General features: G+C 33.7%; 1 protein-coding gene across 10 annotated transcripts in view; it reads left to right on the plus strand.

The window, feature by feature from the left end:
• PHF14 (PHD finger protein 14) overlaps window positions 1–16693 on the plus strand; it is a 208393-nt gene that overhangs the window by 36688 nt on the left and 155012 nt on the right. For all 10 annotated transcript variants that reach the window (XR_009352854.1, XR_009352855.1, XM_059171242.1 and 7 more), the window contains exons 5-7: window positions 887–1046; window positions 6407–6518; window positions 9401–9538. Coding sequence is in view for 8 of the 10 variants with exons in the window: in XM_059171242.1 (XP_059027225.1) it covers window positions 887–1046; window positions 6407–6518; window positions 9401–9538 (410 nt within the window). In the remaining 2 variants the exon portion in view is untranslated. The remainder of the gene's footprint in view (window positions 1–886; window positions 1047–6406; window positions 6519–9400; window positions 9539–16693) is intronic.

Raw genomic sequence — 16693 nt, forward strand, 5'->3', positions numbered from 1 at the left:
ATATTGAGTTAAACAGAAAGAGAATAATCTCCTGTTTTCATTAATTTCAGTTATGGATAAATTTTTACAGTAGACTTATAAATGTTTAAAAAGATAAAATATCTTCTAGAACTTGAAGTTGGCTCCATTGTAAATGGAACTCAGTTTGTCTAACTCTAGTCTGAACACTTCAAATTGTTCTATAACCTTTATTTATGTCTGTGTGGGTTTCTTTATGTATTTTTCTTTTACTAATACTTGTGTTTATGGTTATAGGAGTTTGTGTTTTACCTGTCATCTTCAAAGTTAAAGACTTTTTTGATTGTATATTTGTTTTGTGTGAGCATGGTCTTAAATAAATTTAAGTGTCCATTACAAAAGGAGCTCCATAAATACTAATCAGTAGTTCCTGGCTGCAATCTCATTTCTCCTTAATGAAAATTTCTATTTTTATGTAATCTTTTATTTATTTATTTATTTAATACCTTATTCATTTGAGAGAGAGCATGAAAGGGGAGAAGCAGACTCCCCATGGAGCTGGGAGCCTGATGTGGAACTCAGTCCTAGGACTCCGGGATCATGACCTGAGCCAAAGGCAGTCCCTCAATGAACTGAACCACCCAGGCGCCCTATTTTTATGTAATCTTTTAAAGAACTGTACATTTTTCTATTTCTGTAATGCTGTTCCAGTAGATTAAAATTATTTTAAAAGGTCATTTTTGTTTCATTGTGCATACTATGGTAGGTGAAAAAATATTTTTATAAAATTATTTCACTGTTTTGACTTTAATATCATTCTTATAAACCATTAATTTTTCAGATTTGTTCTCTAATTCCCTTTTTCTTTTGTAATTTTATAAATGAGTTAAACAGTAACCTATTTAATCATATCTTTTTTTTTTTTTAGGTTGCTATGGAGTTGATGGAGAGAGTGACTCTATTATGAGTTCAGCTTCTGAAAACTCCACGGAACCTTGGTTTTGTGATGCCTGTAAATGTGGTGTTTCCCCTAGCTGTGAACTGTGTCCTAATCAGGATGGAATTTTCAAGGAGACAGATGCTGGAAGGTTGATGTCATAATTCTGATGGGTTAATATGCCTGCTTTATAATGTGTCTGCTTCTGACTATTCTAATATTTTTCAGTTACAAACTTTTGCTTGATTGTTTCTTTGTTTTTTTTTTTTTTTTTTTTTTTTTTTTGGCATAGGGTAAATGAACAGTAGGCTACAGGTCAGGGGAAGAGGGAGGAAAGACTATTGGTTACCTGCATTTGCCTTTATAACCATAGTCCCATTAAATCCCACTAACGACTCTAATGAGACAGGTGTTAAAGTTTTCCATTTTATAGATATAGTACCTGAGGCTCAGATCATTAAGTAATTTTAATTTGATCAAGGCCATAAGCAGGTAAACAGTTAGATTTGAGCCCAGATCTGTCTGATTTCAAAAGTATACCAGAAGACAGAACCCTTGCAGTGGTTTTAAAGGGGAAATTTACAGAATTATTATGCTATGATAAGAGTAACTGTGATACCACAGCCTGTACCCCTGAAACAAGTAATATTATTACATGTTAATTAAAAAATAATCTTAAAAAAAGTAATGATGTACTACCTGTTGGCTAATTGAATTTAAATAAATAAAGAAAAGGGAAAAAAAAAGTTACTGCAATATAAAAGAACTCTAAAGGATACCCTAAAGCTGAGGGAGAGTATCCAGGGAATGACAAACTTGGAAGACACCAGCCCCCCGAGTTTCCTGGCCAAGGCTGGAGTTCAGACGGTAATGGAGAAGGTGTAGTTGCAACCTTTTAGATGGCAGAGATGCTTACCTGGGTGTTTGCCTGGGTTAGAACTGGGTCTTTAGTTCTTGGCAAGTGGGTGTCTAGGCACAAGTTGGAGAGGAAACTGGGGCACCAGTGTGGTGTCTGCAGTATGTGGGTCTTTGTTAAGAGGGCCGTAGAAAAGTGATCTATTTTTTTTTTTTTTTTTAAAGATTTTATTTTTTTATTTGACAGACAGACAGAGATCACAAGTAGGCAGAGAGAGAGGAGGAAGCAGGCTCCCTCTGGAGCAGAGAGCCCGATGTGGGCTCGATCCCAGGTCCCTGGGGATTAGGACCTCAGTCGAAGGCAGAGGCTTTAACCCACTGAGCCACCCAGGTGCCCCGGAAAGTGATCTTTAGGCTAGGTTTGTGAGGTCACAGAGTCAATAGTTGCCATATGTGGCTGGGGCAGAACCCCAGCAGATGCTCTTCATCATCCCTACTGAGAAGTGCTTTCTTTCCTCCTGTGCTCTCTACCACTTCTACTAAGACAACTTAATATCATGCTCACTATAAAGGAGAAATGCTGAAGGGATTTTGTCCATTATTGCATAGGAGGTATTTAAGGTGGATCTGGAGCTGAGAGGCAATAAATTAATAACTGACACAAAGACCTATGTTTCTTTTTTTTTTTTTTTTTTGCTACACTCATACTCATCTTTATTACTACATTTGAGCAATTGTCATCACAATTATGTTGACATTTTTCATGCTTTTGACCAAGAGACTTCCGTCTGGGGAGTTTAAGAGTAGTTCCTGCCCTCTTATATTTTATGGATCATTACCTACCTGACCTCCCCATCCTGTACCCCATCCCCTCCCATATAAGAGAAGTACTAAAATAAGTTTTTTATTTTGTGTTGTTGTTTTTTATTTTGTGATTTTTTAATTTTGTGATGAACTATTTCAGTATTTTAAAAAATATTTAATATACATGAATGATAAAATATATAAATTTTCAGCATTATTTTCCATATTTTAATATTGAAAAGGATAGGATATATTTTATCCCAAAATAAAGATAGTCTTTAAAATTTGATACATGCTACATTAGTAAAGTCAAAAATATTTTTCTTATATTTCCCTATTTTAAGTTGGTGAAAGGCCCCTGAGAAATGTTGCCATACAAATTGTTGGGATAGCATAGAATCTACCATGGAATCTTGGGAGAATCCTGTGTGTTGATGTGTAGGATAAATGGCTGAAAATCTTAGTTCTTCTTCCTCATTGCACATCCAAAAAGATGAAATAAAATATGAGGCATAACAAATGACTTGATGTATTGACTTGAATCTTTAGTCTCCATTATAGACCTGAGCATTATTTCACATTTGGACTGGTTTGGGCCCAGAATTAGGGAGTTTAGTACAGCACGAAAAGTATAGGTTTTTAAGTTGGAGTGCATATATTTGAGTTCTGTTTTTTTTTTTTTTTTTTTTTAAATAACTGGGATTATAGGCATGTGATTTAACCTTTCAAAACCTCCATTTTCTTAGTACTTTTGAGAGGAAAGAGTTGATTCCTATAGAACAATACAGTTTCTGGAGCATAATAAGTAGTTAATAAATGTCTCCTTATTTCTAATGCTGCTTCTATTGCTTTTCTTATTACTAGTATTCCATTTCCTTAAGGGGATCATAGAGTACCAGCTGCATAAATTCCTTCTGGTAACTACTTCGTCCTGACAGTTGAAATTTTTGGTGATAAATTGTGGTGAATAAGTAAGACAACTTTGGAAAACACAGAGCTTCCTTTTAGGGAAAATAATTTGTTTTACCTCTTTTCTTGTTCATAATTTGAAAGTTCTGTTGAAAAACTGTAAAGTATCTGTCTTTTCATGCTATTATAATCCACAAAATAACTTGTAAAATTGTTTCTGAATGGAGAAAAGAGAGGCCCCTTTAATTAGATTCACTGAGAAATATTTGTACTGACTCTTGTGGATCTTACCTGTAGATACTTCCCTTGATGGTACAGCCTGGCAGAAGTTCTTTTTATAGTATTTGAACATTTTATTTGCATTGAGACACATACTCATCTATAGGCTATGGTGGAAATTATATGTCTTGATATAGTTTGAAGGGTATGGTTAAAGCTTGATAATACTTTGATTCAAGGCAAGGAAAAAAAAAAACAAGAAAATTTGACAAGTCATTTAGTATTCTAGCTTCAGTATGGAAAAGAATGAAAAAGGTATTGAAACTGTGTATCACATAGGCTAATTAGACTTTTCCCACTCTGATTCTGATGGGAGCCATAAGTTCTACATTGAAAATGATGTGCTTTAATGTGTGTGGAAACCATCAGTACTTTTTGTCATTAAATTTTTTTTTTTAAATTTCATTTATTTATTTGGCAGAGGCACAGTGAGAGAGGAGAAGCAGGGGGAGTTGGAGAGGGAGAAGCAGGTTTCCCACTAAGCAGGAACCCTGATGCCGGGCTCAATCCCAGGACCCTGGGATCATGACCTGAGCTGAAGGCAGATGCTTAACGACTGAGCCACCCAGGCGCCCCATCATTCAATTTTTTTTTTTTTTTTGTCTTTCAATTTTTATTCCATTCCTTAGGAAAAGTATTTTAGCCTGTCCCAAGTGGCTTCTATCTACCTGATTATGGGAAGTATTAGATAGGCTCTAATCCTTAAGATTTCATGCCTAACACTGTGCTGCAAATATTTCATGTTAAGTAATAACTTTCCAATGGCCTTTGTGGTGCTCCATTCCTCAGAGTCACTTAGTAATTGATTACTGAATGAATAAAAGAAAAATGAAAATAACATAGTGGAAGTGGATTTATTTTACATGTTGTAAAGGCATTACAAATACAACGCATTTCAAAATCGAATTTGATTGATTGTAAAGTAGTTCCCATTCTAAGTGAATCCTAGATAAATCTAGTTAGTTTGCTTTTTTAAAATAATGTGTTTTAAAGGATATATTACTAGTTTCCATGCTAGAATGGCAATTTTGACTCTTAATTTTTCGGTGGTTTTATGTGGTGTTTGTTTTCTTTTTCCTTTCCCCAGTCAACATCTGTCCTTATAGCTCCAGAATGAATGTTAAAAGTAGCAAAGATTATTCCTTTTTGATTTCTTCATTTGTCTTAATTACAGAGTTCTAAAGTATGTACAATTAAACAAATGAACAAAAAATTATTCACAACAGGTATTAAAAAGGAACAGAATTGTCTCAGCTGCTTGATATGCATTTTAATAAAGACTCAAGTTGACATCCTCACATCAGTGGTTGGGGAAATGATACACTTGTGTGCCAGTCACACTGAAATGGCAGTTTAAATCTGTAGTACTTGCATGACTTGTACTAAAACATTTTCAGAAGGTCAGTATGAAGCAAGCAGCCAGCTGTTGGGTTTATCAAAGATAAACTCCTACAGAGTACAGTGGCATTTAATACACCAGTGGAGCATGAAAACCCTGCGCAAATTAAATTGAGAAAGCAGCTGCTTGTTGAAGATGTGTATCTATATTGAACTCCACGGGATGCATTTGGGAAGTTGGATTAAAACATTTTATCAAGAAAATCTTAAAATCTTGGATTTTCTTCTCAATAAAAAAGATAATTTCTAAAGATTTGTAACTGTTTTTCTCAGTGCCTCTATAAAATGATTCTTAGTCTTAATCTTTTAAAATTTACAGTGTGTCACAAAACATAACCATGTAGCTGTCATAGCCTCTCAAGCTGTGATAAAGCAGAATTTGTTGTTAATATAGTCACAAGTTTAAGAGAGGTTTGCTTTCTCATTTTTACCTTCTTAGAGAAGTAATGTAAATCTGTTTAAATTTCAAAATCTGGTGATCCGTATATTGTGTGGTTGTATATGAACGGAAAGGGTTCTGAATGCATTTCAAAAGTTTCAGCGCAACTTTCAAAAAAAAAAAAAAGGAATTAGAATCAACTCCCCTTTTAGTTTTGAGCATTCTTTGTTTAGTGTTGTGCATCATTCAGACTTTAAAAAAAAAAAATACATGGGGCATGTAAGTTTAGTACATAGTTTGTATGGTGAACAGATGAGTGAAATAGGACTTCCTTTTATTATTACAACTTGTTCTGGACAGTCTTCAGGAATCAGTTTTAACCTGGAGAGAAAGTCAGGATGAAGACCAAAAATTGTTTTAAAGTGTTCTGAAGGACTATTCCAACAGCTTTTAGAAAAAAGTAACAAGGAAGAACAATTTTATCTAAGTACTGCAGAATTACTGCACAGTTCTTAAATTAGATCATTACTTCTCAGTCCTTAAAATAATGAATGTGAATATCTTTCCATGCATAAGAAAATGATGTTTTGTTTCATTTGAATAGTGGTTTTGTGCAAATATTTGAGAATAACAGGTGAGTGCAAAGAGCAGTGAATTGAAGTGACAGGCATTTATAGTTGTTCACTCTTCACTTTGGCTAAGTGCTAGAAAACTGCTTATTATTGCAGTTGTGCTTATTCCATATTCTTCAGTTATGTGAGATTCTGAGATCTGACCATAGAATTCTTTCAGTAGTTATTTGAGATGGCACATATTTTATGTTTATTTTCCTCTTGGGCATTTTATGAAAGGGTTTGATAGCAAAATCATATTTTCTCTCCTCATAGATGGGTTCACATTGTATGTGCCCTATATGTTCCTGGAGTAGCCTTTGGAGATATTGACAAATTACGACCAGTAACACTAACAGAAATGAACTATTCCAAATATGGTGCCAAGGTGAGACAAAGTTTTCTTGATTGTTTAAAAGAGAAAAATTTTATTTACTAGTTCATATGGTTTTTTACTAATGTCAGTATCATTGTTGAGTATAGAAATGCTTATTCTTATTTGTAGAGCAGTTAGCACTTAACCATCTATTATTGATAGTAATTTTCCCAGAAAGCCCATAATTTATAAATTCTTTCATATATTCTTAATTTAAAGTAACTTGTAGGGTAAAATGATAATTGATTCTACTTCCGTTTCTGTGGCATTTAGCACACTCCTTAGCACATAAGAATTTTCAGACCAGTCAGAACAAATACAAACCTATTTCTGACTTTACTTTTGAAGTGGAATTTACCAAAATTATGAAAAGAGTACAAAAGGCACCTGATGTTTTACTTAGAATTGAAGGAGTGTTGTGTTTTTGTTTTTGTTTTTTTAAAGACTATATAACCTGCTCAGCAACCTGTCAGCCTCAAGTTTATTAATTGGTTTTTATTGCTTGAGCTTTAGGATTTTAAGTGATAAAAATACACTTACTAATTTAAATTTAGGTATAAAATTACCACAGACATGCCTGTAATATTAGAGTAAATTAGGCACTGATAACATTCTCTTCCATTGCTGTCTTTTGGGATATTGGGGAGGAAGACTCTTGAAAAGCATTAGTAACACATTAAAGTGGGACGGGAAGCTTACAGGTTGTTGGAAAATTCTGATACTGAAAATTCAAGAATTTGACAGTTTCTGCTGTTATATCCAGAATATCCTCCTTTGGTTCTAACCACCACCTGCATCCCTCACCCTCCGACCTCACTCCAAAGCTCTTGTGCTTTAGTTTGGGTAATTTCTATTGAACTATCTACAGTATCCCTCTCCAAAATTAGCTAAAGTCCCCAGGGAGAAAAACAGGCCCAAGCACTGAACTTACTTTCCTGGTCCTCAGGTAATTTTATACTATCTTGTTATTTCTCTGATGCCTTTAAGTTATAGTTTTAAAAAAGATTGTCCATATTTTCTAGTTTCTAGCAGGATTAGTACGAATTACCTAGTGTACCATTATTGGAAGTGAAAGGTACTGCTTTTTGATAAGTTTCATAATTCACACAGAGCCTAGAAGGGACTAACTTAAGTAATTTTCAGTAGACAGACTTTAGTATCATAAATACAAATCTATAAGCACTGAAAAACACAGGGACCAGATATTACTTAATATTATCTGAAGCCTGCAGTGACCTCTGAACCAAAAAAGAGAATCATTAAATATGCATTTGTGACCTGATTTTTCATTATCACCTTTTGTTTTGATGACCAGGAAGTGGAGTAAAAAATAATGTATTCTCTAGCTCATTTGTAAAATGAGCTCTTCCATGTCCTAATCCTGGTTGGTTGCTTTCTTGAGTTCTCAGTTGTTTAGTTCCCTAGCATTTTAAATGATTCAAGCAATTAAGAAAATTCCCTTTTCTTTACTAGATTGTTGTACAGTCTTCTTAAGACTTTATGGTCAGGAAATTTTCCCTTGTATTCACTCTGAAATCCCTTGCTCAACGTCATCATATTACATTGAATTAGTTTGGGAACTATCCTGAACAGTTTGGTTCTGTTTGTGCTATTGATATTCTTGAAATAATTTCTTCATTTTTCTTCCTTCCTCTCTCTTGTCTCATTCTTTCTCTCCTTTTTTGGTTTCATGTTTAGATTGCTATTTGCTAGGATTTTATACCATAAACCTTCTACTATTATTGAAAAAAGACATATAACCAAGCAGTAGAGTGTCTGGATTTGGGTGTGTTTTCACATCTGTGCCCAGAGTCCTGTTCTTGCTATTTTCATTCATTGCTGATGTATCAATTTGGTGCTGTCTTCCTAGAAGGTAGTCAATATGTACACTGTTAAAATGACATTTTTAGTATCTTTTGAAACTTCTAAATTTTTTAATGTTTCCCTTTTATTTAATTTACTTAGAATGTATTTACTAGAAATAGTTCTTTAATTGTCATTTGGCAATCTTTCAGAATTTAGCAGGTTTTTCTTTTATGAAGATTATGATCACTAGAGTAATTTATATTTTAGACCATATTTTTTTTTTTCCTTGTGCTTTAGATAGTGTAAAGGATAAAGTCAATTTGGGGGAATTGGGAGCAATCTCAGGTTTAAACTAACTTTTAGTTTTATAGTTTTTTCCTTTGTATTCAGGAAGGATGTAATTGGCTGTAATATCTATCACAACAAATTAAATTGTTTACTTAAGATTACTTTTAATTCTTTTAAAAGTATTTCTCTTTAATTTAATAGTATTTAATTCTCTTAAATGTATTTTAAAAATACATAATTTCTTGGACTATGTTGTCTAGATTTTTTGGTGAATTTTTCTCTGGCTTTTTACTTATTTTCTTTCATTTTCCAAGCAATATTATATTGTTCAAATCCATATAAGTTAATAGTTAAGAGCATGGCCTTTAAAGTGAGATTACTTTGGTTTGAATATTGACTTGGCAGTTATTTTTTGTGTTATTTTGAGATTTCTTAACCTGTTTTCAGCTTCGTATTCTCATATGTAAAATGGAGATAATACCTATTCCACATATTAGAGTGTAAGGTTCCACAGTATAGTTACGTACATTAATATATATAAAGTGCTTAGAATAGTGCCTAGCACAAAATAAACCTTCAACTTATTATTATTACTGTCATCATTTTTATATCAGTGGAATTTGGTTTATTGAACCTATAGAGAGAATTTTTCCATATAAACTCTTTTCTTGTCTTTAATTACTGTTTCTATTAATATGCTATTGATTCACTATTTGTATCTTACGGATGCTTTGTATGAGAATGCAGTCTTGTTCTAGAGATATTTTTATTCTGAGAGTTTTCCTATTATTCCGTTGTAGGAGTGTAGCTTCTGTGAAGACCCTCGTTTTGCTAGAACTGGAGTTTGTATTAGCTGCGATGCAGGGATGTGCAGAGCCTATTTCCATGTGACCTGTGCCCAGAAGGAAGGTCTGCTTTCAGAGGCAGCAGCAGAAGAGGTGGGTTTATTTAAACTCATTGTTGTTGAATATGTTCATAAGATATCTCATGATTATAAATGTCCCACAACAGGTATGCATCATAAAATAAATTAAGCTTATTTTAAAAGTCTTTGCCCAGATCACTGATCTAAAATTCCAAAAATAAACAGTACATGAGTTTTTTTTTTTTCAGTGTGAAAGCTAGTTAAGCATTTGGAAAATATGTTAACTAAAATTCTTATAGTGACAGATATATCTGATAGATAAAATGAAACATAATCAGGTTGTTTAAAAGCATTAAAATGTCAGCATCTTGGATAACCTTACTCTTTCTGTAAATAAAATCATTACCCCATCATCAGTATCTGTATTTCTTTCTTTACAATTGTTTTTGATTTTATAATTTTCCTTCCAGGTTTATTAGTTTTAGATTAAGTAGTCAGTTGTTTTCAGAGTATGTTTTGGGGACTCCTTAATATCTTTCAAAGGGTCTATGAAGTTAAAACTATCTTTGTAACAATTATGAGAATGGCATATACATTTTTTTTACTCTTAATTCTCTTATGAGCAGTAGTGGATATTTCCAGAGATTATATAACACGTAACAGTATAACATAATGTGGAAATAGTTTTGAGAATCCAGCCATCTTCTTTTATGTGGGCTATTTATATGTTAAAGAGATTTGCCCAAGTGTAAAACAGTGCCAGTCCTCTCACTGAATTTGTGTATGTAAATTATAGTATTTTTTAATAAAAATGTTATTTATCTTAACATATGATAGGATTATTTAAAATGAATAACTATATTCAAATTTTATTTATTATTTTAACTTCTGATATGGAGACTGTCTATAACTCACATACACTCTTTGGGGCTCTGATAATTTTTAAGACTTAAGGAGTCCTGAGACTAAGTTTTGTTGCTTCTTTAACTTTCTTACGTAGGCAGGTATTTGAGTGTTTGCTTGATAATTCTTGCTGTGTATTCATGGTAGATCTGTGGTATATCCAAGTCTCTCGTTGAGTTACTTTTACTGGCTAAATTTTGTGTCATACATGCTTATTATATAGGGTCTTTATCTTACTTATTTTTATCTGTAGACAGGAATCAAGTGAAAAAGATAATCTGATGAAAATTTGTTATGTAGATTTACAGTAATATATTTTTTGAATAAGTAAATTCTATAGCGGTTATATGTTGGTACATAGTTTTATACCAGCCTCTGATTCTTATGAATTGTACTTTGATTGACTGATGAAGGGTACTGGGTAAACATTGAACATTTTCACAGCTCTTAGGCAGACACAGAGGTATAATGAAATATATAATAGGGTTGTGTGGATTAGTTATGACTACAACTCAGGATGGTAAACAGAAGTGCAGAGGGGCAATACAAGTAAGATTTAGAAGACCAGGTAATCCCAGGTGAATACTTAAGATCACAGAATCTGTTAGGTTATTACTGTACTGTGGCAAACTCTGAGCTTTGCAGTCTGGAAACTCCTTTGTAGCTGTTTCTTTTAGAACTTATTGAGAACTTTACCTTTCATACTATGGTAGTTTGGGTTCCTTTGTATAGCATTATTCACCATTTTTTGGGGGGTGGGTAGACAGTAGCTAAGGAAAATGTGTGAAGTTGAGGTGCCTTGGTGGCGCAGTCATTTAAGGGTCTGACTCTTGGTTTCAGCTCATGTTGTGATCTCAGGATCATGCGATCAAGAGGCCATGGCTTTACTCAATGCAGAGTCTGCTAAAGTTTTCTCTCCCTCTGCCCTTTCCCTTGCATGCTTACACATGTGCCCATATATGTGCTCTAAAATAAATAAAATCTTTAAAAAAATAAAAAGAAAATGCATGAAGGAGCCATGTACTGCTGCCTTGTTATGTATATTTTTTTGGGGGGGGGGAATGATTTAAAACATTTGCATATATTTCTGGTATCTTGTTATAAAATAGAATTGGAAAATTATAAAGATTTCAGAACAATGTTTTAAAACCCAAGACTTTCTATGAATCTGTATCAGTGAGGTTTGATCCTGGCAGTAATCATTCTGTTAAAAGAAGTTCTTGGCTACTTCTTATGGTTGTGGTTCTATAGACTAAGATTCATGTAATATAATAGTATATTTAATTAAGACATTTTAAATTAAAACAGATCTATTGTTTGTGAGCATATCTTCTGTTTTAATTTTCTATGACATTCTAGAAATCTTCTTTCCCCTTTATTAAAGACTTGTTTGTTAAGCAGGATTTCTTCTTAATGGCTGTTTTATATAGATAGTAAAAGAAAGGTTGAAAAAGAATTAGTACCTCAGTGGGGCGCCTGGGTGGCTCAGTGGGTTAAGCCGCTGCCTTCGGCTCAGGTCATGATCTCAGGGTCCTGGGATCGAGTCCCGCATCGGGCTCTCTGCTCAGCAGGGAGCCTGTTTCCTCCTCTCTCTCTCTCTGCCTGCCTCTCTGCCTACTTGTGATCTCTCTCTGTCAAATAAATAAATAAAATCTTTAAAAAAAAAAAAAGAATTAGTACCTCAGTTTCATCCAGTGACTTCACATACCTTACCATATTTTAATGATTTTTTATAGCCTTCTGACATAGTACTTTCTCTCATTGGTGAGGATCCGTTTGAACTTTCTATTCTTTCTGATCCACTTTGTGACAATTCCAGGTTATTTAGAATATTCAAACCATGTTATGATACAACATATTTATTACTAAAACAGCAATACCACATATTCAGTTATGCTGACTGAAGTTTATGTGATTACATTTCACACCATTTAGTTAACCTTAAAGTTACTTATATTTCATGTAAAACATATGGTAGTTTCTTCTGTGATAAAGTATGATTTGTCACACTCTGTTACCATGTAGAAAATTCTCTTTGAAACAATATAAGATTACAGATTTTATTGATTCCTTTTTTTGCATAACCTTTGACTTAATGGACTGGAATCATTCATGGATTAAATGTCAAGGGCTTAAGTTAGATCTTTAGTTATTGAACTGATGCCATAATATTGCTGGGAAAACCCCATTTGGTAGGAATGGGCTCTTGGTGGATCCAGTAATTTTACATGAATTCATCAAGAAGTTACATTGCTTAAAACTTGACATTTTATATGAGATCTTCAGTAATACCTTTATTTGGCTATTAGGCATTTGGTAACTTACATTTTTATTTTAAGAAGTCTTTCATTTAAAATAAATATAAATATATATAAAATATATACCTTTGGTGTATCTGTATCAACTGTATTCAACTGTATCTTTAGAGTATGTCTAGAATATGTCTTCTTAATAAATACATTGCTGCTATCCTAGTTCCAATAGTCCTTTGTTACCTGAGTTAATAACATCCTAACTCTTTCCCTACTTTTCTTTTTAGGACAGAGGATGGCAATTTTTTTCTCTGAAGAGCCAGATAGTAAATATTTTAGGCTTTTTGGCCCTATCATTTGTGTCACAACTATTTAACTTTTTGCCATTGATTGTGAAAACTGTCTTAGAGAATATGTAAATGAGTAACTATGGTTGTGTTGAAATCAACTGTTTTCAAAACAAGCTAGGCCCAGATTTGGCTCTTAAGTCATGGTCCACCAATCCTTTACTAGCGAATAGAGGACCTTTTCAGTAACAACTAATGCTGTTCCTTTAAGATCTAAGTCAGATCTGCTCACTTACCTGATCAAAACCCTTCAGTGGCTTCCCATCTGATTCACACTAGAGGCCAGTTTTTTGTCTGTTCGTTCGTTTGTTTGTTTGTTTACAGTGATTATAAAGTTCTGTGTGATCTGGGTTCATAGTACCTTTCAGACCTCATCACTTCCCCTCATTCAATCTCCCTGGCCTTTTCCCTGCTCCTGTAATGAGTGTGTTGGGTAAGCTCCTGCTCTGGGCCTCTGTACTTGTTTCCTTGCATGGGCTGCCCTTCCCTCACATATGTCCTCATGGCTTATTCCCTCACTCTTTACAAATTAATTAATTAATTAATGGTTTTATTTATTTATTTGGCAGAGAGGGTCACAGCGAGAGAGGAAACACAAGCAGGGGAAATGGGAGAAGCAGGCTCCCTGATCCCAGACTCTGGGATCATGACCTGAGCTGAAGGCAGATGCTTAATGACTGAGCTGCCCAGGCTACGCTCTCACTTTTTTTTTTTTTTTTTAATATTTTATTTATTTATTTGACAGAGAGAGAGATCACAAGTAGGCAGAGAGGCAGGCAGAGAGAGAGGGGGAAGCAGGCTCCCCGATGAGCAGAGAGCCTGATGCGGGGTTTGATCCCAGGACCCTGGGATTATGACCTAAGCTGAAGGCAGAGGCTTCAACCCACGCTCTCACTTTTTGTTTTAGATCTTCATTCCATGTCTGCTTCTCATTGTGGACTTTCCTGGTGACCGTGTCTAACATTGTAACACTCTCCCTCCATGATACTTTCTAATCCCCTTTCCTGCTATTTTTTTGCGTCTTTTTAGTACCTAACCACTGTCCAGTATATTGATTCTTATTTATCTTGTTTATTGTCTCTCACCTTTATTATTGTCTCTCACCTCTCATGACAGGAGGTATAAACATTGATTTATGAGGAGAGGGTTTTTTTGTTTGTTTGTTTTCTCTTGCTTTTCACTGCATCTTAGTCATTAGAATACAAGTTGTGAGGGAGTGGTCCCTTTTATCAGTCAGGTTTTCTTTGATTAGCTCTTTAGCATTATTGGCTTTTGGGGTAAGATTTTATTTAAAAAAAATAATTCTAGGGTATAGTTAGTTTTCAAATCATCATTTTGTGTTGTAGTATTTTGTATATATCCTTTCCCAGTTATTTAATTTTCTATTTATATAAAGGCATTGCCTGAGGGTATATCTTTGTTATACTTTTTTGGGGTATTGGAATAACTGTTTATTCATACATGTGTCTCTTTATCTCTTTGGTTTACATGAGATGATGTTTCCTGCCATCCCAGCTCAGGGAACTATTAAAACATGTGTTAGCAAATAGGTGACTTTCACTTTGGTACTTTTCTAAGGTAACCTTATTTATTAACCTTTATTTAAAGTTTAACTGTAACAAGTATGATGTATTTGGGGTATATGCAGAGTATATCAATTTTTTAAAATAGTCTATATAAGCTCTATTATTAGACACATACTTGGACAGAATTATTTTGATTCTTATGATTATTCTTTTTGCTAATATGAGTTTACATTCTGATGTTGTTACATTTTTTATTGTTGCATTTTGCCTTACTGATTTTTTTCTTTTGAATTGACCTGAGAATACTGATAAGCCAGTTTTTCAGTACATAATATACTTTCTCTTAGTTCTTAATATTAGGTGTTGCTGTGAATTTGCTTATGAATGTATTTGGTTTTGTTGTGATTTTGTTTGTTTTCATCTTTTGACCACCTTCACCCATTTCTCTCCTTCCATCTCTTCCTCTGGCAACTGCTGGTCTGTTCTTTCTATGAGCTTGTTTTCTGTGTATGTATTTTTTTTGTTTGTGTGTGTTTTAAGATTCTGCATATAAGAGGGATCATATAATATTTGTCTTTCTCCGTTTGGACTTATTTGACTTACCATGATGCCTTTGAGTCTATCCGTGTTGTCATAAATGGCAAATTTCATTTTTTATGGCCGAATAATAGTCCATTGTATAATCTATATCACAATTTCTTTATGTGTTCATCCATTGATGGACACTTAGGTTCCATATCTTGTCTGTTGTAAATAATGCTGCAGTGAACATGAGGGTGCATATATCTTTTTGAGTTAGTGTTTTATTTGCTTTGCATAAATACCTGGACGTAGAATTGCTGGCTACATGGTAGTTCTACGTTTAAATTTTTGAGGAACCTCCATACTGTTTGCTATAGTGGCTGCACCAATTTACATTCCCAACAGTGCACTAAGATTCCCTTTTTTCCACATCCTCAACAGCACTTGTTATTTTTTATCTTTTTGATAGTAGCCATTCCAACAGATGAAAAGTGATATGTCATGTAATTTTGATTTGCATTTTCCTGATAATTGATGATGCTGTGTGTCTTCCATATACTGGTTGGCCATCTGTATGTCTTCTTTGGAAAAAATATTCATATATTCATATATTCTACCCATTTTTTAATCAGATTGTTTGGATTTTGTTTTGTTTTGTTTTGCTGTTGATTATATGACCCTTTATGTATTTTGGATATTAGCCCCTTACCCAGATACATTACTTGCAAATATCTTCTCCCATTTAGTAGATTTCCTTTTCATTTTGTTTATGATTTCCTTTGTTGTGCAGTCCTTTTTAATATAATGTAGTCCTACTATTTATTTGCATTCGTTGCATTTGCTCTTCATGTCAGATTTTAAAAAGTCATTGCCAAAACCTTTATCAAGTAGTTTTCTGCCTTTTTTTTTTCTTTCTAGTTTTATGGTTTCAGGTCTAATGTGCACATCTTTAATCCATCGTGTAAGATAGTGGTCAGGTTTTATTCCTTTGTATGTGGCTGTATCCTTTCCCATTGTATATTTTTGACTCCTTTGTTGTAAATTAATTGACCATACATGCATGACTTTATTTCTGGGCTCTTTATTTTGTTTCATTGATCTATAGGTCTGTTTTTATGTCAGTCTATTACTGGTTTTAATTATTGTAGCTTTGTAATACAGCTTAAAATCAGGGTGCATGATGCCTCTAGCTTTGTGCTAGCTTATTAACTGGTTTGGTTTTTATCTTATAGATACAATGAATTATGTAACTGAGTTTATTAACTCCTTTAATTTTCTAAAAATTTCAGAGCCTCATTTGGAGTCTAATGCCAATATGCATGGGGTCTTTAAGATATGTGTTGGCTGTTTATCTTCTTGATGTTGCATCTTACTTAGTTTTTCAGCAGCAAGTAATAGAACATTTACAATGACCCAACAGTAATGTATTAACTATCTCATATGACAGGAGGTATAAACATACGTAGTTCTGGGGTTTTTAACAACCCTTCTATTTTATCCTTCTATCCCATCAGCATCTTCATGGTTTCCTTTTTTGTTCTTGTTAAGCTTGTTGGTGTCAATATTGTTGGAATGATACAAAGCATTCAGTATTGTTGGAATGATCCTAAGCACTTCATTTTAGAATTCAAAAGAAGAGAACAAGAGTTCTCTTCTAATTGGAAATGAAAAATTTTCT

Source organism: Mustela lutreola, chromosome 4, assembly GCF_030435805.1.
Source record: "Mustela lutreola isolate mMusLut2 chromosome 4, mMusLut2.pri, whole genome shotgun sequence".
In the NCBI taxonomy this organism is placed as follows: domain Eukaryota; kingdom Metazoa; phylum Chordata; class Mammalia; order Carnivora; family Mustelidae; genus Mustela; species Mustela lutreola.